Source organism: Papio anubis, chromosome 14 (assembly GCF_008728515.1).
Source record: "Papio anubis isolate 15944 chromosome 14, Panubis1.0, whole genome shotgun sequence".
In the NCBI taxonomy this organism is placed as follows: Eukaryota; Metazoa; Chordata; class Mammalia; order Primates; family Cercopithecidae; genus Papio; species Papio anubis.
Genome location: NC_044989.1, coordinates 73,598,952 through 73,623,785, shown reverse-complemented (window position 1 = coordinate 73,623,785; position 24,834 = coordinate 73,598,952). Strand labels below are relative to the sequence as shown.

The 24,834-nt window shown below is 47.3% G+C and overlaps 2 protein-coding genes across 3 annotated transcripts; one reads left to right on the top strand and one right to left on the bottom strand.

Annotated features, from left to right (window-relative positions):
* Positions 1–125: 125 nt before the first annotated feature.
* Positions 126–18,464, bottom strand: CCT7 (chaperonin containing TCP1 subunit 7). 2 transcript variants are annotated; one of them, XM_003908812.3, is made up of 12 exons: positions 18,321–18,464; positions 12,590–12,743; positions 11,849–11,955; positions 9,818–9,943; positions 8,938–8,990; positions 8,274–8,445; positions 5,125–5,289; positions 3,878–4,066; positions 3,150–3,247; positions 2,671–2,803; positions 1,695–1,901; positions 126–496 (listed from the first exon to the last, which is right to left on the bottom strand). In XM_003908812.3, the coding sequence occupies exons 1-12, from the start codon at positions 18,324–18,326 to the stop codon at positions 275–277; spliced, it is 1,632 nt and encodes a 543-aa protein (XP_003908861.1). In that variant the 5' UTR covers positions 18,327–18,464; the 3' UTR covers positions 126–274. The 2 variants fall into 2 exon arrangements, with proteins under 2 accessions (XP_003908861.1, XP_009182691.1); XM_009184427.4 differs by lacking the exon at positions 18,321–18,464 and adding an exon at positions 12,987–13,143.
* Positions 18,465–19,419: 955 nt separating this feature from the next.
* On the top strand, positions 19,420–24,368 carry PRADC1 (protease associated domain containing 1). Its single transcript, XM_003908816.5, has 5 exons — positions 19,420–19,600; positions 22,175–22,275; positions 22,808–22,917; positions 23,412–23,579; positions 23,803–24,368. The coding sequence occupies exons 1-5, from the start codon at positions 19,435–19,437 to the stop codon at positions 23,921–23,923; spliced, it is 666 nt and encodes a 221-aa protein (XP_003908865.3). The 5' UTR covers positions 19,420–19,434; the 3' UTR covers positions 23,924–24,368.
* The last annotated feature ends 466 nt before the right edge of the window (positions 24,369–24,834 follow it).

The following is a 24,834-nucleotide window of genomic DNA, read 5'->3' as shown; positions in this document are numbered from 1 at the left end:
GGGGCCACTCTAGTGGAGCTGACCCCAGAATGCTCTTGTCTCCCTGTTGGACGAGTGCACGTAAAGCTAAAATTCAGAGCTACAGCCAGACATTTATGAGTACTGTGCCAAAATAATTTACAAAGTTATCCGAAGTCTTACATTTTATTTAAATAGCCTCCAGTGAGAAGAGAGTGGGCCAATTACTACCCCTTCCTTGTAAAATGAAGTAACCAAGCCAAGGAGAGTAGGTGCACCCAGCAGCCAGCCAGTCATGTGACAGGTGGGGTGCCTCTCAGTGCGGGCGGCCACGACCACGGCCCCGGCCTGCTGCTGGGGGAGCATCCACAGTTGAGCGGGGGTTCTTGATGGTTTCATCTACAGACACGATCAGGCACGCAGCCTCAGAGGCTGCTGTCAACGCATTGATCCGCACCATAGCTGGCTCCCACACGAAGGCCTCAAAGTTGTCAGCAATGTCCTCGTTGTTGATGTCCACCCCATACCATGTGCCCCCCTGAAAGAGTAGGAAAAGGAAGGAGGTAATATGAAACTGCTTTCAACTTTCCTCTTGTAAACTGGTACTCCAAAAGACACTGCTAGGAACCCACAGACTCTCTCAACTTGGTGGCATTTTGCTGAAAAATACTGCATCTTCCTATGGCAGCATGTCAGGAACCTGGAAACATCCCTACTCGCGCCAACTCCTCCCTTTAACCCTGGACATACCACACAAGACCTCTGGGATCTTCTCCCAGGCAAGCTGTTGTGTTTCGGGGTAGCCCCATCCTCAGGTCACCTGAGGACTATATATCTATCAAACAATGAGTTCCCAAGATAAACAAGAACGACAAAAATACTATTCACTCTCTCATCTCATTGCTTCAAATAGCCCAATTTTACAGATGAGGCAAGTGAGACACAGAGATAAAGTCACTTTAAGCAAAAGTCCTAATACAAGCCAGAAGCAGGGTCATTCACTGGGTGCTGAGCACTTAACAAACCTACATCTATTTAACAAACGGAGAAATTAAACTCTCAGAGAGGTTGAAGTAACTAACCGAGGGTCACACTTGGAGGGCTCTGGAGGGCTTCACCACACTGATAAGCCCACTCCATGTAGTCAGCGTGTGCCTCCAGGAAGGTGGATGCAAGGTTCCTCCTGTGGTACCATGAGGAGCATCATACTTTTTTTTTTTTTTTTTTTTTTGAGACAGAGTCTCGCACTATCACCCGGGCTGGAGTGCAATGGCACGATCTATGCTCACTGCAACCTCTGCCTGCTGGGTTCAAACGATTCTCCTGCCTCAGCCTCCCAAGTAGCTGGGATTACAGGTGCCCACCACCACACCTGGCTAATTTTTGTATTTTTAGTAGAGACAGGGTTTCACTATGTTGGCCAGGCTGGTCTCGAACTTCTGACCTCATGATCCACCCACCTCAGCCTCCCAAAGTGCTGGGATTACAGGCGTGAGCCACCGCGCCCAGCCACAATCATATTCTTGGTAGAAGCAATGAAGAAACCCTGGATCTCCAGTGCTAGCACCATGGCTTTCCTTCTGCCCTCAGAGGAGGCAAGTGGTCAGGTAGACAGGCTGGGTGGAGTTGCAGCCTATCTCCTGGGCTAAGCGTGAACAGCTTGAGTAAGCACAGCTCACATTCAGAACCCAGCCCACCTGCCCAAACCCGGAACCCTGGGGAGAAAAAGGACCCACCTGGGCATGCCGAGCCCGCAGTTTGTTGAGAATGTTTGTGGCATCAAAGCCAGCATTGTCACACAGCTGGCGTGGGATAATCTCCAAGGCCTTGGCATACGCCCCAATCAACAGCTGCTGTTTTCCTGGAATAGTCCTTGAGTAATCCCGCAGGTACTTGGAGAGCTCCATCTCAATGGCCCCGCCACCAGCCACCACTGAATCATTCTGCAGAGATCAGACCTCTCAATGGAAGAAGGCCCCTGGTCCAAACTTCCATGCGGGGCCACTCAGTAGGTCCCTTCAGCCCAGAGAGTGGTTCTTCATTCCTTCCTCCATCCCAAGCCCCAAAAGCCCAGACATAGCCCCTATCTAGAACATCCCAACTTCAACCTGAACCTTATGGTTTCTATTTTCAAGGTCACCTGCAGCTCAAGGACACTGGCACAATTACTGGAATACCTGACTACATTAGCTCCACAGTTTGCTAACAAAATCAAGTGTTTCTTCTGCTTGCTTTGTTGCCCAGGCTGGAGTGCTGTGGTGTGATCATAGCTCATTGTAGCCACCAACTCCTGGGCTCAAGGGATCTTTCCACCTTAGCCTCCCAAGTAGCGGGGACTGACTACAGGCACATACCACCATTCCTGGCTAATTTTTTTATCTGTAGAGACAGGGTCTCGCTATGTTGCCCAGGCTGGTGCCAAACTCTTGGCCTCAAGCAACCCTCCCACCTCGGCCTTCCAAAGTGTTGGGATTACAGGTGTGAGCTACCACACCTGGCTAAAAGAACAAGTCTTAGCTTTCAAGGCAGGATGACCTATTTTTGAGAAACGGAGGCTCAGTTTCTCTACCATTTGTGGGGCAAATCAGGGCTCACCACACCACCCAGGAAAGGGCAGGTTATATAGAGAAGGAATCACCACACAAATCCAAGGTCTGATCAGCTAGGGAGATGAGAGTAGGCTGTGCAGGCAGGAGGCCATCAGCCCCGTACCTTGATGGCCCTCCTGACGATCATGATGGCATCATGCAGGGACCGCTCTGTCTCCTCCATAAACTGCTCGGCACCGCCACGGAGGATGAAGGTACATGTCTTGGCCTTGGGGCAGCCAGTAAAAAAATTGTACCTATGCCCAGGATTAAATAGTACACACATGAACTCTTGTCTGCCACCGTCCTACTGTATTGCCCTCACTGCCAGCCCTCCCAACACTCAGCAGCTGCTCTTACATTCTTCACTCAGGTTACCCAATCCCAACCTTACAGACGCTTTCTTGGAAAGGTCTACAACTGTACCACCAGGTCATAGAAGATTGTGGAGTCAAGGCTTTAGATCTTCCTGTAATGCTGTACATTATCTGAGCTCTTTATGGCTCAAAGGTGAGACTCTGTAAAACCTGTATACCACAGCCGAAAGATGGCAGAAGACCAGATCCAGGCGGGTTGTGAGCTCGGCCTGGGCCCACGGCTCACCTCTCGCCTCCAATCTGGGTCTCTTCAAACACCTGGCATCGACCCAGCACATCTGCTGACAGAGCATTCACACTGGTCTGGATTGAGCCTCCACACGCCTAGGGAGCAAGGAAGGCAAGATCTAGCAGTGAAGGTTCCCGAGGCCAGGTAGCTTCCTGCCACCTCGTCTCAAGGCCAATTCCCATGCCTCTGCATTACCCGCCCTTTCCCTTGACTTCCAGGCGACCCTTCCCCACCTCTGAAAGAGCAAAAAACCAAAACAGAACTAAAACACATCAAGGGCAAACAGGAGAAGTTAAAAAGGAGATAAGGACCCATTCGATTCAGCTTATACTCCCTCCCCTAAACTAGGGTGGCACTGGGTCCAGCACCTGAACTCAGGAGTACTTTAAACCTAAAAGTATTGTTTGTGGGATGCTCATGAAAGGGAAGAAATCTGGCTAGAAGAATCCATATTTGAGTTTGTCCAGCTAATCATAGCATTACTGCTAGGTTCTCTCACAAACCAGATTTCTGGACTTGTTTTGGTTAGACTGTAGTAGTTTGTGCCACTGGGCACACACACATGGAAATGGAGTGCTTCCTGGAAAAAAAGAGAGTTTAAAAAAAAAAAAAACAGGGCTCAATTCACATGCCAACCTGACAGTACACTATCTGTTATACCAGGGGTCAATGAAAACCCTTCAGGGCCACAAAGGCCAAGAAGCAGCCTGTGAAAATCTGGTTACCATCATTGTCCTCTTCAGATCCTCCTCAGGTACTCGGCCAGCACAGAACATGTCCCTGTCAGCAAAGTACTGGGTGGCCACATCCCCAATGGGGAGTTTGGACAAGACAACTTTGGCTCCAGAATGATGGATCTTCTCTAACTTGTCATAGAGAATGTTCCACTCAGCATCAACAATTGCCTGATAATCCTGGAGAGACCCAGAAAAGGATGAGAATGATTTGGGGTGAAGGTTGACATATATGGTAAGGTAAAATACACCCACCCGCCCCCACCAAATAAAACATGCTGATTTATCTGGGAATTAACAGAGATAAACAGAAGAGCCACTCCTCAGTCCAAGCAAACAAGGACCCCATAAGATGACTTACGAATCACCTGAAACTCCCCAACACAAAAACAGAAAGTAACCCCAAGGCTGAGAACCAGAGGTAGTGCTGTCAAGATGTGAGAAATAATTGAACCTGGCTGAGGTCTAGCCTCTTCTGAGGTGCTGGATTCATGGAGTTCCCAATAAGACCCCTTTGGCTGGGCACAGTGGCTCATGCCTGTAACCACAGCACTTTGGGAGGCCGAGGCGGGTGGATCACCTGAGGTCAGGAGTTCAAGACCAGCCTGGCCTACATGGTGAAACCCTGTCTCTACTAAAAATACAAAAAAAATTAGCTGGGCGTGGTGGCACATACCTGTAATCCCAGCTACTCAGGAGGCTGAGGCAGGGGAATTGCTTGAACCCAGCAGGCAGAGGTTGCAGGGAGCTGAGATTGCACCACTGCACTCCAGCCTGGGCGACAGAGTGAGACTCCATCTTGAAGGAAAAAAAAAGACCCCTTCCCCAAGAACTGCTCAAAGATGGGTGACACGGCTACCTCCAGAGGTAGCCTGGGTAACATCAACAATGAGAGCACACCTGTCTCTGCAGCACTAGGTCTAGTCTAGAAGTGGAGGAACTCACACCTGCACCAACAATAGGAACCAAAATACCGGGCAGGCTATGTAGCTATAGAGGCCCTGCCAACCCCTTCCCCAGGACCAGAGCATATTTCAACAGGTCTGCCCTATCCAAATTTCCTCAGGTCAAGGTCACTCAGGGAGAATAGAGTATGGAAAGAAGGGGGCCTAGTACTTAGATATCAATATTCAGGGGGGCAGGAAGAGAAAGGGGCCCACAACAGCCATGAAGACCCAGGGCTCTGGCTCAGAAAGCTGTCCATTTCCATGCCCCCACCAACTGGTGAACCCACCTACCTCAACTGTGTGGACTCTTATCTCAGCATTGTCCTTCTCAGCTTTCAACTCGAGCTCGACATTCAAAAGGGCGATCTTAGGATTGTGGTACTTTTTGGGTTGCATTTCAAACCCAGCGTAAGAGAAAGTCTTCTTGAATGCAACACCAGCTACCAGCTGAGAATCCTGTTTTAAAAAAACAAACAATTTAACAGTTTGGTACTAGTATGAAATAAAATCAAGCTACTTTTTTGCTGGTTAGTGCTTATCCATTCCTGTGAACCTGAGCTAATGATGTCTTTATTTCACTGTTGTAACACAGCCTTTCTGTTATCATAAAATCGGAGACAAATCTTTTTTTTTTTTAAAACACCACAACATATTATTTCAGTTATCCCTTTAGCATTAAGGAAAATCATCTGGTTAGCAGAGGCAAAGCATGGTAAAGGCCTACTGGGCTGTCCTCTAAGACTGACTTCTGCAGCACTGGCCAATGGAGAATGCTCTACAAACTTCCATAAAGCATGCCAGAAGAGAAGCCAGGTGTTTACAAAGAAGGCAAAAGTCGTGCAATGCTACCCGCTTCTATGCCCCAACTCCCAAATCTCAAGTCTCCTCCTGCACACCTCCATGTACCCGTAACTTGCACTGCACCCTCCACCCCCATACCCCCAATAGCATGGATACTACAGCCTTGACGCTTCCTCCCTCCAGAAGATGAAGCCAAAAGGTCATAAGAATCAGAAATCCCCCGTGTAATTTCTAAGCTATCACTGCAGCTCCTCAGACCTCAATCCCTCAAGTTAGGATCTTCTACCACTTGTTCCACAATAGAGCTTCTCTGTGGGTTGGATTTAACAGCAGGGCATAATAGAAAGCACACTGCACTCAGGGCTGACTCAGCACTACCATGAGACTTAGGTTCCAATGTCAGATCCTTTCCTTACTAAATGACCGAGTCACTTCCCACACCATAAAAAAGGGTATTCAGTTCAATAACCTTTAGGTTCTCTGCCAGTGCTCATCTACAATTCTAATCTATAATCCTGTAACCCATGGGTGAAAAGTATCTGTCCCCAATTCCTGCATCATTCAAATCCACAGCTTCCTAAAGGGAGTGATGCCTGAGCTGAATGATGGATAAGCAGAAATTAGTTAAACAGAAAAAAGGAAAAAACGAGCGCTCTTAAGAGGTGGGAGGCAGTGCTGTGGAATCAGGGAATGAAAAGCCATTTGAAGTTGCTAGAATTTAAAGAACCAGCCAGTAAGGGAGAGAGAGGAGAAGCAAGCAGGGGCCAGTTTAGAAGGGTCTTACAGGCTCTGTTAATGCCTGGCTTTGTATAGGGAGTGCAGATGTCAGAAGGCTTTACGCAGAGGAATAAAGTAGGAGACTTCACCTTGCAAACAGTAAATAAGTACAATGGATTTAGGGGATCCAAAACTGGAAGAGGGGTGGCAATGGTCCCAGGAAAGAGTAAAAGAGACAGACTCAAGAAATAATTAGGAAATCACGAGGAAAATGGAACAATGGTAATTGACAGGTTGGAGTCAGAAGGGTTTTCAAGGATGATCCCAGATTCCTAGTTTGAATAAACGGTGGTGACACCAACTATGACAGGAAATACAGAAAATGCTATCACAGGACTGGAGGACAAGATAAAGCGTTTAATAGCAGTTAGATACAAGAGCATGAGACTCAGAGGAGAGGTGAGGACTAAAGATATGGATCAGGAAATTCTCAGTTAACCCTGGTAACAAGTAAATAATCACTACCACTATTTATTGAATTCTGGGTCAGGTTTGTATGTATTTAACGAATGTAGGACAGTCTGGGAAAAACACAAGTGTGGCTTAGAGTCCCTGGCTTTCTTGCCAGGTAAGATTATTAGTCCTAATTTCTAGTTTAGTGGATGCCAATCTAATCTCAAGCATTTATGGAAGTAGGAAGGCCCAAGAGAAGATGAAAAATTGCTACTAAAGCAGTGAGTAAAGACCAAGTCAGCAAGCCATGATGAAGACAGGGAAATGGCTCAGATGACCTCCAGGTTCCTCACGGTTTTATTATATACAGAGAATCTCAGCCCACTGGTCTGACATGTGCCACAATAGGAGGGGAAATGGCAAAGTGGGAATGCAATTTGGGAGGGTAAAATTTAAAGAGAAGGGCCAGGCTATCTTTCAAGCTGGTCCTCCTCTACCCAAATCGCTTCAGTTGAGGTCACTGACGACGAGAAATAAGTACAGGAGGCCAGAGACTGCAAAGGCCAAAAGTAGCGTGGAGATACCAAGGACGTTTCCAGACAGACACTGCTGTGTTAAAAAGGAGGAGTTCTGCTGTCCAAGACAGTAGCCACTAGCTACGTGTTGCCATTTAAATTGAAATAAAATTAAGATTCAGTTCCTCAGTTACATTAGTTGCATTTCAGGTGCTCAGTAGCCAAGTGTGGATAAGGCTATCATATTGGACAGTGCAGATATGTAACAGTCCCACCACCCTACAGAAAGCTCTACTGGAGGGTGCTGAGTTAAGAGCTACACATGTTAATATGGATCAGTTTCTAGAGTATGCTGTTAAATGGACAAAAGCAAGCTACAGAACACTATATAAGCAATCTTTTGTCTTTAAAAAACAGTATTTACATACAAGCTCATATATGCACAAAGTAATTCTGCAAGGATACACACAAACTAATAGTGGCGGTATATGGGGCAAGGGTAGCGCATGAAACACTTTAGGCCCCTTCACAGTTTGAAATATGTATCACCTATTCAAGATAAATGAATGAAAGAAGGGCGAGCTTAACAGTATCACTTAGGAGTAAACCAGTGAACTGAAAAATCCCTCTCAGATGCATTAACTGGGAGGTCACTGATAATTTATTTGAGCTAGTTCTACTACCCCCCAACTACCCACTGACACAGAGAACCTGAGATTCTGAAAATCATCCAGTCCAATTTTTCTATTCTGCTGACAAATAATATCCACAGAGGTTACCAAGTTTATCTAGTCACAGCCTCTAATGGCAGTACGGGAAGTACAATATAAGTCTGACTTCCTGCCTAACATGCATTCTCTTTACTCCTGTAATGAGTACCCTTCTGCCATATGAAGCTATCTGAAGAGTCAATATGAAAGCAAGAGCTGTCTAGGAAGGTCACAGCAGGCTTACCTCGAGGGCTCCACCCTGTACCTTCTTGATTCCAATCATTTTAAGCTGCAGCAAATCATCGAGCATCATCACTGCATCCACCACCATCTTAGCAAAGAAAGCTTTCTGCTGGGAGATCAGCTTGGAGCTCAGAGCGGTCATGGCACACTTTTCCAGCAGCTTCCTCTGCTCCCTGGCACACAAGGGTAGAATCTGCATCAGGTCTTGAAAACCAAATCCCTCTTATCTGATTCTATTACCATGTGGAGGTAGTTCCCTTCCAGTCTCTAAACTCAGCCCTCTCCAACTTCACCTTCTGTATCTTTAGGGCAGATTATCAGTGACAGATGGTGACTGCAGTCAAAGATCTCATATGTGGCAGCTTTTAAACTACAGTCGACAGCTTCTTTTGTGCTCTGTGGCCTGGGACACAGCCAAGGGTCCGGCATGAGCCAAACAGCCCCAGGCACATAGAAGAACTGCAGCATGCTTCTGCATCCAATTTGGCCACAGGAAGTCAGTCAAGGTTCTGACAAGGGCCTGACGGGGTGACTCGCACCTGTAATCCCAGCACTTTGGGAGGCGGAGCTGGGAGATTACTTGAGCCCAATAGTTCCAGACCAGCCTGGGCAATATAGCAAGGCTACGTCTCTTTTTAAAAAAAAAAGGCCCACTACAGACTTACACTTTATCTGCCTTCTTCACAGTCACAGCAATCTCTTTGATCTTGTTAACCGCCTGCCAAGAACAGAAGTTGAATGAGTTTCTCATGCTAAAGATCAACTGCTGAAATGGACCCCAATCTCTCAATAGTCCCGAGTCTGTTTACTCCCAAATCCTAAGCATTTATACTTTACAGCTGAAACAACACTTCTAGGTATTGTAACTGCTCAGAAAAATGTAACTCTATAGTTCAGAAAATTCCAAAAGTCAGAAATGCAGAGTGGGTATACAGTTCTGAAGAATCAGGGTGCTTCCAAGATTTTGTTCTGGGTCTGCAGGTAACACACTACAACAAATGAGTGGAAACAGCTGTGACAGGAGATTAAGCCAAACCTCCTGGTTTACTAAAAACACCTATGACAACTTCTACCACTTTATATATTAGTTATATATAAAACATGCTACAAATATATAAACTATTTATCTTTTCCAAAGTACTCCTCATATATTATTTCATTTTAATGTCACTACTCAAATTAGAGATAGCAAAGAGAGAAAGTAAGGCCTAGAAAGATTAAATGACTTGTCCCAGATCACAAATGAAGGTTAGAGGGCAAATAGTTAGGTCTCAATATACACCATGAGGTACTTGATAAAAACTAGTCCTTACTAAAAGACTATGTCTACATCATAGTCTACCAGGCTGACTCTAACCTGATTAAGTAATACACCTCATCAAATGGCTACAGAATAGTAGAACTGAGATTACTAGGGAGATGTCAGAAAATGCCCAAAGTACCCTGTTCCCCAGTCCCTCCACACTCCTGGAAAGAAATTCCCCTTCCTAAGAGAAATGTGAAGGTGCCCAGACCCAAGGCAAGGTTAATCAGTACTGCCCATACCAGCTGGGTGGCTGTGCGGAAAGCTCGAATGATGATCTGGGGGTGTAAACCTTCCTCCACGTAGGGTTTCACTTGCTTCAGAAACTCTGCAGCCAGCAAGGTCACTGAAGTGGTGCCATCACCCACCTGGAAGATGACAGGAAATACACGTTTTCTGATGTTCAGGGAATAAAGCCCTGAAACTCCATTTTTAGGCACACTACCCATTTAAACTGAGTATTCTTTAAATGGATGTCAAGCTTTTTTCTGGAAGCACAGGTTTTTGCAATAAGTAGAAAGAAGGTAATGGTAGTTAGATATCCATCATGTCAAATAGTCCTGGGCTACAAAATTAATTCCCCAGACAGCCCCATTCTCTAAAGAGGGCTGATGTGGACAATCAGATGTTCTCAGGGTATAAAATTACACACATGAATTAAGTGAGAGCTTATGTTACGTACAAGGCATTGTGATAAGACAGTCATTGTCATGCGTATTATAATACAGTACTTACAAAAATCATGGTACCAAGAAGCATGAGACAAACATTGTTTAAGAACCAAAAGGTGGTTGGGCACAGTGGCTCACACCTGTAATCCCAGCACTTTGGGAGGCCGAGGCAGGTGGATCACCTGAGGTCAGGAATTCAAGACCAGCCTGGCCAACATGGTGAAACCCCGTCTCTACTAAAAATACAAAAATTACCTGGGCGTGGTGGTGGGCGCCTGTAATCTCAGCTACTCGGGAGGCTGAGGCAGGACAATTGCTTGAATCCAGGAGGCAGAAGCTGCCGTGAGCCGAGATCACACCACTGCAATCCAGCCTGGGCAACAAGAATGAAACCCCCTCTCAAAAGAAAAAAAACACAACAAAACTGGGAATAAGCAGATTACTAGTCTGCTAATCTTTTTTAGATGGTACTTTTCTGTGATGGGATCTAAACCCTACTTAATGAGGGTGAAAAAAAGAGCTTTCAAGAAAATTGGATAAACTTAAAACCAGAAGAGATTAATTTCGGTAGCAATGGGGTCGTGCTGTATTGCCCAGGCTGATCTCAAACTCCTGATTGAAGCAATCCTCCCACCGTGGCCTCCTAAAGTGATGAGATACAAGCATGAGCCACCATGCTCAGCCCAGAAATTTATTTTTAACTTCATGTATCTTCACTGTGTAAGGTAAGAAATTCTCATGGGGCAAAAAAAAAAAAAAAGGTTACTACAGAGAAGGTTTAAGTGGCCAGATTTCTGGACCAAAAGGCATTATTCCCTCATTGAAGACAAAAACAAATCAAATCCAGACTCTTCTCACTTTAATTTTAAATATGCTATACCTATTTTATAGGCTAGTGGGTCCTAATAAATCTTTTAATATAACTTTAGGACATATCTGTAGTATACTTATTTTACAGTACTCTAAAATACAAAACCTATCTGTCAACACATTTATTAATACTCCAGGGTTAGAATTTATTTTTAAAAGACAGAATGGCTAATGCCATGAATTATACACTTAAAAATGGTTACAAGAATAAACTTTATGTCTATTTTATCATCAGTTCAAAAAAATAAGCCTGGTGTCCTGGGAAATGCCAGTAGTTCCAACGCCTAAGGAAGCTGAAGTGAGAGGAGGCTTCAGCCCAGGAGTTGAAGGCCAACCCAGGCAACATAGTAAGACCCCATCTCCTTAAAAAAAAAAAAAAAAAGGGCAGATTGGAATCCTTAGTTTACAGCCCCATTTTATAAGCGATGAGAGGTGGAATTATTTAACCTAGCAACTCAAACAAATGACAGCACACAACCTGTTAAGGTCTCAGGCAGTAGACTGATATCTAAAGACTGTTGTCATTCACCAATGTATTAACGGATATGAAAAGCTACATGTAATGAAATAGTATGAATTTTAAAAGGCTAATAATTCTAAATACTTTTATAAACATGTATTACTTGTACAATTATAATTATATAAAATCTTAAAAAAATTTAATAGAGGAGAACTAAGGAGCAAGCAAGCATGTGTTTCAACCTCCATTTAAACACACAACTATTTTCCTACCTCAGCATCTTGGGATTTGGCAATGTCTACCAAAGTCTTTGCTGCAGGATGGACAACATCAAGAAGTTTCAGAATTGTGGCCCCATCATTAGAAATTGTTGCTTTGCCTTAAAAGAAACAAACAAAAATTTAAAGCCCCTTTCTTAAATGCTGTCTTCAAGTTGGACCTAGAGACCAGGTACACTTTACTGGGATGGGGCAGAAGGGATCACGACAGGGCTGAAGGGAAAGGATACCTATCCGATCTTTCTATACAGAATTCGCTCTGTACACAAAGGGTCTAAAATCACAAGCTTTTGAAGACCACAGACTCCCAATTTTCCTTGAAGTGTAATTAATACATATCAACTGGCTACAAAGAAGATTTTTTAAATAGAAGTAACCACTCAGATATTCTTACCACAGTTGATACCCTCACACATCAATATACCAAGATATAAACAGGAATTTTCTTGTCTTGATAACAATGGAAGTGACCACAGGAAACTCCAGATGGTTCTATTTCATGTTTCTAGGCCATGTCTCCCTATGAGGCAACAGGCTTTTGAGCCTAGGTTCTCTCATATATTCCCACATGGGCTCAGCAGTCAGGACAATATAAGAATTGCAGCTGCTTCAGAGTGAGTCATCTTTCAACGATCTTAAAAACAGTGGGATTTCTGAGACCAACGTATGCTAGTCCCAAACACCCCCCAGGAGCCTCCTCTCTGCACATAGGCCTGAGGAACTCTGTAGACTTACCTCTGCCATCCACAATAAGCTTGTCCATGCCACGGGGACCCAGGGTGGTTCTTACAGCTTCAGCAATCACCTGGCAGGCACTGATGTTACTCACAAGCTGGGGGATGCCTTGGGAGCTATCAGTCCCCTCTTTCAATAGGATAACTGGTGTGGGCTAGAAAAGAAAGAAAAATTAACTGCTTTTAATAATCATCTATCATAATGAGACTGGCAGGGAAAAGGGGAAAATGCTCCCATCTCTCCCTTAACAGAATTATCTAGAGGTCTTCTTAAACCACATTTCCCCCAACTGTCTACCACATCCATTCCCCAACCAGCCTCTACCTCCAGAGACACTATTAAATTTAGCCTACCCTGCAGGTATACTAGACAGGAAAATGGTTTGAGAAGCACTGACCTCGTCTAAAAAGAACAAATCATGAGTTCTCCAGTGCCCAGCTGAATGACCATGGCCTTTTCAACTTCTGACCTTACTCCCTGTGCGGAGGAATTAGGTCACAACACAGGAGGAAGAGGCAGACCCTGCTAAATGTTCATCCCGCAGCAAAACATCCACTTGTCTGTGTTACAGCTCAATCTTAGGGAAGCAGATGGGGCACTGATGCAAAATGCAAGATGCCAAGAGCTTGAGGTGTTGTCCTGGAGATGCCTAGGCAGTCAGCTTTATATAACAGTGATATTCAGCTGCAGTGTAGGAAAACAGGCAGAGAAACAAATAGTACCTTTGCCCTGTTTTGAAAAATGATGGCAAATCTAATTCATATAGCAATGTTTCCACCTCTCATGCTGGCTCAATAAAGTTTCTGTGTGACTAATTTCCAATCAGATACCCCAAAGAAGTTTCTCTCTTTCTATATTGCATTGGTCTCCACAACATTCCCTATCCCTGTAAGGGCTTCATTTGCAGACCTGCTTTAGAAACTCTGAGAAACAGGGATACTTGCTTGTTTTAAAGGGCCTGCTCAGATATATCTGCTCCAGTGACCACCTTTATTAGCACAGAGGGTAATTTCTCAGCTTAGCAAACCAGAGTACTTTCCCTCTGCATTCAAATGTGAGCCTTCAGAGATGAGCCCACAAACTAGATCCAGTCTTCTCAAGTGTTTCTGGCTAATTTTGTGTGTGACACAGAATGCAGTAGGATAAATACTATTTCAAAACTTTTACTGTGTTTAAATTTGTTACTAGGCTATGATTAAAAATGTACTTCTTGGCCAAGCATGGTGGCTCACGCCTGTAAACCTAGCATTCTGGGAGGCCAAGGCGGGTGGATCATGAGGTCAGGAGATCGAGACCATCCTGGCTAACACGGTGAAACCCCGCCTCTACTAAAAATACAAAAAATTAGCCAGGCGTGGTGGTGGGCACCTGTAGTCCCAGCTACTCGGGAGGCTGAGGCAGAAGAATGGTGTGAACCTGGGAGGCAGAGCTTGCAGAGGGCCGCACTGCCCCCCCCCCCCGCGGGCGAGGGAGAGACCCCCTCCCAAAAAAAAAAAAAAAAAAAAAACAGAGTATTTCTTACTGTGGCATGCAATAAAAAGTTTGAAAGCCATCGCCTAGTCCTTACAGGCACATGAGATGTCTGAGCAAGGAAGGCACAGGAAAGCACAGGGTTTTCCCAGCCTAACAACGAGGAGTGAGGAATTCCTGCCAAAGACAGAGTCTAGCCACCCATGAGGCTGATTCCTTATTAACTGGTCAATTTCTTAAAAAGCTCAACTCTTTTGGCCAGCACAGCTGGAGGGTAGTAAGCAAGAGGAAGACTGGAATAAAGCTGAAGAGGCAGGCAGGAACCAGATCACATACCCACTTGTAGACATACTATGGTGAGGACTTCAGATTTCATTCCTAAAAAGGAAAGCCCTGGGAAGCTTTCAGCAGAGGAAAGGCACACTGTGATTTACATACAAACAAAAACCACTGTAGAAAAAAGAGGATCACTTGAGCTCATGGAGTTCAAGATCAGCCTGGGGAACTGGGCAAGACCCTGTCTCTACAAAAAGAAAACGAAAGATACCCAATAAACTCCACGGAATAAGAGAGTGGGAGTAATTTAATATATTATTCTTTTTTTTTTTTTTTTTTTAATATTTCTAAGAGACAGGGTCTTGCTCCACCATCCACGCTGGAGTGCAGTGGTGAGATCATAGCTTACTATAAGATCAAGCCTCCTGAGCTGGGCCTCAACGCATGTGGTACCACACCTGGCTAATTTTTTAAATTTGTATTTAAAAAACGTCACCCAAGCTGGTCTCCAACTCCTGGCCTCAAACAACCCTCCCGCCTCAGCCTTCTAACGCACTAGGATTACAGGCATGAGGCACCATGCCAGGCCCTCATTAATTTTTTTTTAAATGTTTGTCAAATAATCAAACATTACTCATTTTATTTTTTATTTTAAAAAGAATGCTTGTCATGTAAACCCCTACATTTGGGGTCAGGCATCAACTGAAGGGAAAATTCCTTCCTTTTGCTGGAGTGTCCCAGGTCTGGTGGCAAGAAATGGCTTCTCTATACTGCCAGCATTCTTCCTGGCCCAGTCCGTGGCACCTTCTGTAAGGGAAAGATGTGTGTCCTGAAAGGCCCCACCATCTGCCAGTCTTGCTGAATCATTCCTTATGGCAGCCCCAAGTCTTCTCTGGTCCACCCCTGCCACAGGTGGAGTATTACACTTTAAATCAAAAACTAACATGAGTCTCAATCACTTTTCTACCACCTTCAACAGGTTCTTTCACCTCCTTAACAGCTTAACTTATCCAATGCTTGTGTACACTTTTTCTCACCTCAACCTGCTAAGTGTACCCCCATCTAAAATAGTCACTGCCATCTTCTACCAAAACCACTTTCTTACTACCAGTTCACCAATTCCTCAGGGCTCCAATTCTTCCAAGAAGTTTTCTCTACAGTAATAACAGGGGCATCTGAACAGGGGATCCCGTAACTTTCTCTTCACTTGCACTTGCTCACAACTTTTGTATTACTATCTATCTTAAGTATAAGCTTTCCAAAAACAAGGACCAGAATAACCTTAATTTGAAGAGTGCCAAGATTTGGTCACGCATGAAGCAATATTCAGCAGCTTTTGGGGCTGAAAATCCAACTGCTACTTGTAAGTGTTTAACAGTACTGGCTCTTGACTTTTGGGGAGAAAAGCACTGTCAGTATAGTAACACTAAATTTACTTAGAGTTCTTAAGTACAATGCAAGCAGAGCTTGGAAGCAGCTAACCACAGATTCTCTATGCTTTGTAGGCCCAGAAGAAATGGCAGGCTGGGTAGAGAGCGTCTATGGGGAGGAAAAGGTGGCAGAGCTGGGTTGAGTCAAACCAAGCCAAGCATGATATAGGTTCTCTTCTAACAGTTTCCCAGCAGCAGGCACTGTATGGAAAGTCCAGCTTCCATCCCTTAGTTACTTTCAACCTCGCTCCTTTTTTTTATTTATTACTCTAATAAATAAGAAACAAGGTCGGGTGTGGTGGCTCATGCCTGTAATCCCAGCACTTTGGGAGGCCAAGGTGGGTGAGTCACAAGGTCAGGTGTTTGACACCACCTTAGTCAACATGGTGAAACCCAGTCTCTCCTAAAAACACAAAAATTAGCCAGGCGTGGTGGCATACGCCTGTAATCCCAGCTACTTGGGAGGCTGAGGCAGGAGAATTGCTTGAACCTGGGAGTGGAGGTTGCAGTGAGCCAAGATCACGCCACTGCACTCCAGCCTGGGCAACAGCAAGACTCCATCTCAGGGGGGGGGAAAAAAAAAAAGAAAGAAACAAACAAAAGCAGACTCCAGTAATCCTGTCACAGGTATCATGGAAGGTTTTGGAATTTCAGCTTACTGATCTTCCTCTTCATCCTACTTTAAAACTTTCACTAAGCATCATTAAGCTTAATGGTTTACAAAACAAGAACAAGTGTGTATATGCCAAGGCACACAGCACTCAACACCACAAAGGCAAGGACATACATTTTATACTAGCTGTACCAACATCACAGGACTGAGGTTTCAGGGGACCTTTTCACTTCTCTTTCGATTATAGAAGGATTCTAGAATACCAGGGGCCAATTTGAAGACAGGAAGACTCTTGGAGATAGAAGTTTTACGTTCCAAAAATGGGAAGGAGATATTAAGAGCCAATACAGCAGGGAAATAGTCAATCTGACAGAATAGGGGTCAGTTCAGGGAAAACCCAAGTGTGGTGACCGAGATAGAGCCCACTGGTGAAGTTTTATCACGGCAGAGAATGGCGGTTCTGATCCCCAGCTGTGTGAATGTGAACTAAAGCTCTTATGGAAGACTTGGCAGCGGGGTGGACTGATTACAGAGATGAAAGGAACCAAACAACCACCTCGCCAAGTAAGAGCTAACATTGCTGAGTGCTTACTATCTGCTAGGCACACTGACAAACTGAGAACCAGAAATTAAATAACACGCTCAAAGTCACACAGCTAGTAAGTGCCAGAGCTAAGTTACAAACCTAGGCATTCAGTGTAGCTCCAGAGGCCTTACTCTAAACTGCTATACTATGCTGCCTCTGCACAGAACATGAAGACTTCAAGAATGAGCAATGCTGGAGACATAAAGGGAAGAGAAGTACAGTTAAATGCGAATTTCCTTCTACGTTGGGTACAAGCGGGATTCACAGGGCATCTGGTAGAACACCTAAAAGGAGTCTGCCTCCCTAACAGGACAGGGAAAAGCTGCAGGAAGCAGGAAAAGAACAGAAGATTGAGTCGGACAGACCAAAATGAATAAGTGAACTGCAAAGTGCACAGAAAGCAGTATCTCAGTCAGGGTCAAACACCACCTCGGAAGCTGGCCCTACTCAACAACAACCCAGGAGATACTATCCATCGAGGCTTGGGACCCACGGGAAGCATCTGAAGCTACGAGAGGGAGAAAAGAGGTGTGGGGAGTAGGGCTACAAGGAGCACTTTAGGTGGCTCCAGGACTCACAGCAACTCCCTCGCCCCACATTTTAAGAAAACGAGACCCAGAGTTAGGTAGCCAACTAGAAAAGTCTTTCTAATGTCACCGGAGTCCGAGCCTGGGTCTTCCCACCTCCGATACGGTGTCTCCATCTGCCTTTCCCGTTCTCCTGGCTGAGAGGCTGCACCCCCCGGCAACCACCAGGGCTTGGTACATTCAGTAGGCACTAGAGACACATTTATTTAATGACTGAGCGAGTGAGTGAATGAATTAAAAGTACTAGGGAAGGCGTCTGCTTCTCTGCACACTGCGGTGAGGGTCAGCGAGTGACCACAGTGAGTCCCTGGGCGGGCATAATATGAGGTCCCCAATGTGCCTCTGCCGGTTCTAGGAAGCACACGTCTTTATAGACTGCAAATCTCAGGGCAGCCCGGGCTTCCAAGTCTAGCGCCGACCGCGTAACCACCGCCAACCTGCACTGTTTCACGCAAGCCCCGGTCATGCGGGGCTCAAAAAGAGGTCCTCGACGTGGGTTTGCGGGCCCGAAGCACCCTGGGACTTGTAGTCCCCAACCGGCCCGCCCAGAGACTCCCCTAAAGCCCCACGCAGCCCTCGCCAACGGCTCCAGCGCTGTGCTCAGGCCGAGCCAGACCGCGACTGCCCGGGGTGGCCCATAAGCTGGGGATCTGGGCGAGAACAGAGGCGTCAACTAAAAAAGGGTCCTACAGAGCAAGCCCCGGCCGAGTGGGGCCGGCCACCGGCCAGATAGCAGCTGATGGCGACGGATGCGCGAGACGCCACTCACCATCATTTTGGAAGCTGATTCAGCAGCCCGCCACTCTCCCCTCTTCTCCGAGACCCGGCCGCCCAGCAACCCACAATGCTTCGCGCAATAGAAATACCCAGAAGATTGGGCCGGGAGAGGAAAAGAACGGGCCACTTCCGCTACTCTATGGTTCGTTACCACCGAGTCGGTGCGGCTAGAAGGACCTGAGGCTGGGCTTCCGGGGCTCGCTAGTGAGGGGTGGTCATTAAAGAGGGAATCACCGCATTTCGGTCGTGCTACTTTGAGCATGGAGGGTCTTTGCTCGGTCCGCATCACCTACTAACTTAATTCCACCTTCCTCCATCCTCGGGCGCCAGACCAAGGAATGCAATAAAGGCAAAAGTGTGGGACGCAAAGTGTGGGATAGGCTGGTGCCAAAGCACTTTACGTGAGCGATCTCATTTAATCCTCATAACCCTATTGCGTTGGTCCTATTATTAAGGCCATTTTACTGATGAGAGAACGGAGGCTGACAGGTTACGGTGTCCAGTGTCATAGTTACACAGTGTCAACGGGGCGAGCGTGGGAAGCTGGCCCCAAAGCCCGTTTTCTGGCTTTGCACTGGCCAGAGGCTCCTCCTGGATGGCGTGCGCCAGGCCGCGTCCCCAGCGCCTATCCACGGTGAGCGCGCAAGCGTTGGTGGCACTGGGCGGAGAACCCCCTGGCGCAGACGAGTGCCTTCCCGTGAAGGCGTGGGGAGGAGGGAAGCGCAGCTGGGAGAAGGCTAATCGTAGTCAAGCGAGGCGGCCTTAGAGTGGACAGGACCGAGACCGCAAGGACTAACGGCCATGACTATCGGCAGCTGAAGCAAGTCCGGTACCGGCACACCTCCAGTGCTTGTCCTTCGCGGCCCGCCCACCGCCCCGAGGACCAGGAGAGTGGAGTCCAAACTGAGAAATGCTGGGGCGGGGCTGAGGCGAGGGCTGGCTGTAGCTGTTAAGAGTTTAAGCCAATCAGCCCCCGGCTCCACTTCTCTCTACCAATAGAAAGTAGGCTAAGGCGCAGAGGCGGAAAGTGTGGCTACATGAGCAGGCGTCGGAGCCAATCAGCCGTGAGCCTCGTTCCCGTCGTCCAGCCCGCGGCGAGAGCGGGTATGTGGGCGGGAGGCCGGGGCAGCTGTCAGGCTAAAGTCGGGAGAGCGACGCGCGGCGGGGCGGCGGTAGGAAACGCGGCGCCGGGCCGGGCCCTGGAGATGGTCCCCGGCGCCGCGGGCTGGTGTTGTCTCGTGCTCTGGCTCCCCGCGTGCGTCGCGGCCCACGGTGAGCGGCAACGGGTGGGACTGCGTTGCAGGGCGGGGCTGGCCGTCCAGCTTGCGCCGCGTCTCGGGTTGGGGGCCACAGGTCACCTTGGGGACCCCGCGAGTTCAGAGCAGGACAGGTCTGGGAGCGGGCGGCCGGAATAAGTGGGTGGTGGTTCAGGGACATAAGGTGGGCGCAGCCTGAGGCTGAAGCTCTGAGTCCTCAGCTTCCCACGACAAAGCAGATATCCCCACTCGCCCCTCCCCGCCCACTAGCGCCGACCCAGGTGACTTAGGGTGCGACCGGGAGGGACAGCTAAGGAAAGATACTACAGGCTGGAGATATGTATGTGAGCACTCACATGTACAGAAGCACACATTCCTACACGTGGGCACACACACGCACAAACCGTTTACACCTACACAAGCACATAAATGTATACATCTATGCACACACATGAGCACATACGTATACCCACAACTTACACAAATAAGCACACGCAAAGGCAAGCAAGGGTTGGGGAGGGACTGTTTGACGCTAGTCCAGGAAGGCTTTCTGGGGGTGTATTTGTATCTGACGGGGAGTCCCCACTCCCAGGACTGTATAGCCCAGTGCCAAGCCATGGGAGCTCTAACTGATGGCTTTGATTTGGGCAGTAAACAAAGACAGCTAAAGCCTTAATCAATCCCAGCCTTGGTACACAGTAGTGACTTAGTAGTTTGTTGATAGATCAATGGACTTGTGACAGCAGTTTTTTTTTTTTTTTTTTCTTGAGACGGAGTCTTGCTTTGTTGCCCAGGCTGGAGTGCAGTGGCACCATCTCGGCTCACTGCAAGCTTCGCCTCCCGGGTTCACGCCATTCTCCTGCCTCAGCCTCCCGGGTAGCTGGGACTACAGGCGCCCACCAGCACGCCCGGTTAATTTTTTTGTATTTTTAGTAGAGACGGGGTTTCACCGTGTTAGCCAGGATGGTCTCGATCTCCTGACCTCGTGATCCGCCCGCCTCGGCCTCCCAAAGTGCTGGGATTACAGGCGTGAGCCACCACGCCCGGCCATGACAGCAGTTTTCATCCTTCAACATTCCGCAGTCTCTCTGGGTTAAGGAAACCAGGGACTCAAGTCCAGGTACAACATTAAACTTTGGTGCTGGGGAGAAGATCCCATGCCCCAGAAAAATCTAGTTGTCTGGAAATTCTCTTCCTCGGTGCTATGGAGCTGGATATAGTTGTTGTTCATTCATTCAGCAAAATTTATAGGGCTACCCCTATATTTACTTATGAAGTTATGAAGTGGAAGAGACAGATATTTAAAAATTATGAATCCAGGGCGGGTGCGATGGCTCTCACCTGTAATCCCAGGACTTTGGTAAGCCAAGGTGGGAGGATCACAAGCCCGGACAACAAGGCGAGACCCTATTCCTATTTAAAAAATGAAAAAAAAAAAAATCAGCCTGGGCAACATGGCGAAACCTTGTCTCTACTAAAAAATACAAAAAAAAAAAAAAAAAAAAAAAATTAGCCAGGCATGGTGGCGCATGCCTGTAGTCCCAGCTATTTGGGAGGCTGAGGCATGAGAATCGCTTGAGCCTGCGAGGTGGAGGTTGCTGTGAGGCGAGATCGTGCCACTGCACTCCAGCCTGGGTGATAAAGTGAGACCCTGTCTCAAAAAAAGAAAAAGAAAAATTATGAAAGCTGTATAATTACAAATTATGTTGAAAGTCCCCATTTATTGAAGAGTACATTTGAATGGGTATGGGAGGGCAATCATGAGGCAGAACCTTTCTCTGAGGAAGTGACATTTAAGGTATGACCTGAAGGATGACTAGGAAAGAGTCAAGTAAAGGGGTGGAAGTAGGGTGGGGTGGGAGTAGGGGGCTTTGCAGGCTCAGGGAACAGCTTGCAGAAAGACCCAGAGAAGTGAAGAAACTGAAAGGTCTGTGTAGCTTGAACACAGGATGGAGAAGATGAGGTTGGAAGAGTGGTCAGGGGCCACAGCAAACAGGGTCTTGTAGGCCACAGTTTAAAAAGAGTTTAAATTTTAAATGCAAAGGGCAGTTATTGAAAGGTATTGAAACCCTGCTCATAATTGCTCATAATTGCTCATAATTGCTAAGATGTTTTCGACTTCTGGTGGTTGTTTGGGGAGCAAGAATGGAGGCAGGGAGGCCAGGTAAGAAGCTGAGCTGTCAGGACAAGAAATGATAGTGACTAGACTAAGAGGGTGGCAGTGGGACCAGAAAGTCAACTTTTAAATTTTAGTGAGAATTGCTTTGTATGCAGGTCACTACATCTCTACCCTGAAACTCCCAGGTCTTCAGAGCAAAAATATTAACCCTGGAGCTCTCAGTTTTCCTGGCTTACTGTGTAAGCAGCAGCAGCTGATATAAACCTCTGGGGTTACTAACTGCATCAACTCTATCCTCCCCAGGACAGAGACCATCTAGCCCCCAACCCCGCCACTAGAGGACCCCATTGGCTGAAGCCAGGCCCCTGCGTCCAGACTATAGCCAGCCCAGCTGAAGACACGGGGTCTGGGATCTGAACCTAAACCAGTTTGTTCCTGGGAGGTTTCTTACCTGTACTCTTTATCCTTCAGGCTTCCGTATCCATGATTATTTGTACTTTCAAGTGCTGAGTCCTGGGGACATTCGATACATCTTCACAGCCACACCTGCCAAGGACTTTGGTGGTATCTTTGTAAGTTAAGGGAGACACCTGATCTCTGATCCTCAACCTCCCTCCTCCCCTCACTGAGCTGCAGTGACCCTCTCATCCCACCTGAGTGTGGGACAGGGAACGGAGCAGAATCAGCTCTGCCTTCCATGAGCTGCAGCACAGAAAGGAAGCTCTTCCAGCTACTCCCGAGTATAATATAGATCTAGGCACCATGGAGGGACAAGTTGTGTTTTTAGGGGACATGAAGTGAAAAGCCAAGAGCACCAGCTTCCTCTGCCAGCTCCACCTCTGAACTATGTGACTTAAGGCAAGTCACTTCCTCTCTCTGGATCTACAACCAACTCCCCTGCCTATCTCATGGAAGGGTAGGGTGGTGTAGGACAACCAGATAGGCCTTTGCGATAATTAAGTAAAAATGTTTAAGTGTCTGGCGATACAGAAACCACTCCATGTTTCCTTCACACTGTACAAGGTGCCAATAAGATGGGATTGTCAGCCCAGTCCTAAAGCTGGTATGTCTCATTATACTCTCACCTCTCTAAATGTTTTTCAGCACACAAGGTATGAGCAGATTCACCTTGTCCCCGCTGAACCTCCAGAGGCCTGTGGGGAACTCAGCAACGGTTTCTTCATCCAGGACCAGATTGCTCTGGTGGAGAGGGGGTAAGGAGTGGGCAGGCAGGACATGAGGGTTGAGCAGGCATAGGGCAGATTCTGAGATTACTGGTGGTAGTGCTTTGAAAGAGCTGTTTTTGAAAATTTCATCTTTTTAAGGGTCTTTGAAAAATGTCTACCCTGGGCCAACATGGAGAAACCCTGTCTGTACAAAAAATACAAAACTCAGCTGGGCATGGTGTTGCACACCTGTGGTCCCAGCTACTCAGGAGGCTGAGGTGAGAGGATTGCTTGAGGCCACGTTAAGGCTGCAGTGAGCCGAGATCATGTCACTGCACTCCAGCCTGGGCAACAGAGCAAAACCTTGTCTCAAAAAAAAAAAAAAAAAAAAAGTTCTAAAATTATCCATGCTTTTAGCTATTTACTTATGAGCCTTTATAACAAATTCTTCAGAGTCTGCCTTCTATACTCCCAGGGTGATGGTCTGGTGAAGGGGGAGCTAGGACCTGTCTTTCCTTTGGTCTCATCACCACCTCTTCCAGGGGCTGCTCCTTCCTCTCCAAGACTCGGGTGGTCCAGGAGCACGGCGGGCGGGCAGTGATCATCTCTGACAACGCAGTTGACAATGACAGCTTCTACGTGGAGATGATCCAGGACAGTACCCAGCGCACAGCTGACATCCCCGCCCTCTTCCTGCTCGGCCGAGATGGGTGAGGGCTCCTTGCCTCTGTTTATCAGCATGAGGCTGGGCGCCATGACTTGGGGAGGTCAGGGGTAATCACCAGTCCCTTCTTGCAGGCCTCAACTTGGGGTACTTCAGTTAGAGGGTAAAAAAAGTTCTTGGGCTTTGAAACTCCCAGATTGATGGGGACAGTGGGGCATGATGGGGTACCAAGAAAGTGACCATCACCACTTCTCTTCATGCCCTCCCAGCTACATGATCCGCCGCTCTCTGGAACAGCATGGGCTGCCATGGGCCATCATTTCCATCCCAGTCAATGTCACCAGCATCCCAACCTTTGAGCTGCTGCAACCACCCTGGACCTTCTGGTAGAAGAGTTTGTCCCACATTCCAGCCATAAATGACTCTGAGCTGGGAAGGGGAAACCCAGGAATTTTGCTATTTGGAATTTGGGGAGAGCATCTGGGGACAAGTGGAGCCAGGTAGAGGAAAAGAGTTTGGGCATTGCTAGGCTGAAAGGGAAGCCACACCACTGGCCTTACCTTCCCCAGGGCCCCAAAGGGTGTCTCATGCTGCAAGGGGCAAAAGACAGGCCCCAGGGCTTCTGGCTAAAACCTGAAACAAAAGGAGCTGAAGGGAGGCAGCCTGAGAGCCATCTGTGACCTGTCACACTCACCTGGCTCCAGCCTCCCCTACCCAGGGTCTCTGCACAGTGACCTTCACAGCAGTTGTTGGAGTGGTTTAAAGAGCTAGTGTTTGGCGACTCAATAAACCCTCACTGACTTTTTAGCAATAAAGCTTCTCATCAGGGTTGCAACTGTGTCCTAGAATAAGAGCACACAGGGGTGGGCAGGACCTTCAGACTCACTCATCTCATCCTATACTGTCGTTCTGAGGAAAGGAAACGCCCACAGAGGACAGAAACTGGCCCAGGTCATTTGGGACCAGTGCTCAGACTGCTAGTCTTAGATCCCAGCACAGCTTCCTGTTGAGAGCCAAGGACGCTCTGGGAAACCAGAGTTCATCCCCTCAGGAGAAGACTCATGTTAGAGCATAGGGATCCAAACTGGACCTCAGGGCCAGGCATGGTGGCCCATGCCTGTAATCCCAGCACTTCGGGAGGCCAAGGCGGGAGGATCACTTGAGCCCAAGAATTCAAGACCAGCCTCGGCAACAACATAGCAAGACGCCATATGTACAGAAAAATTAAAAATTAGCTGGGTGTGGTAGCGTGACCCTATAGTCCCAGCTACTCAGGAGGCGGAGGTGGGAAGATCACTTGG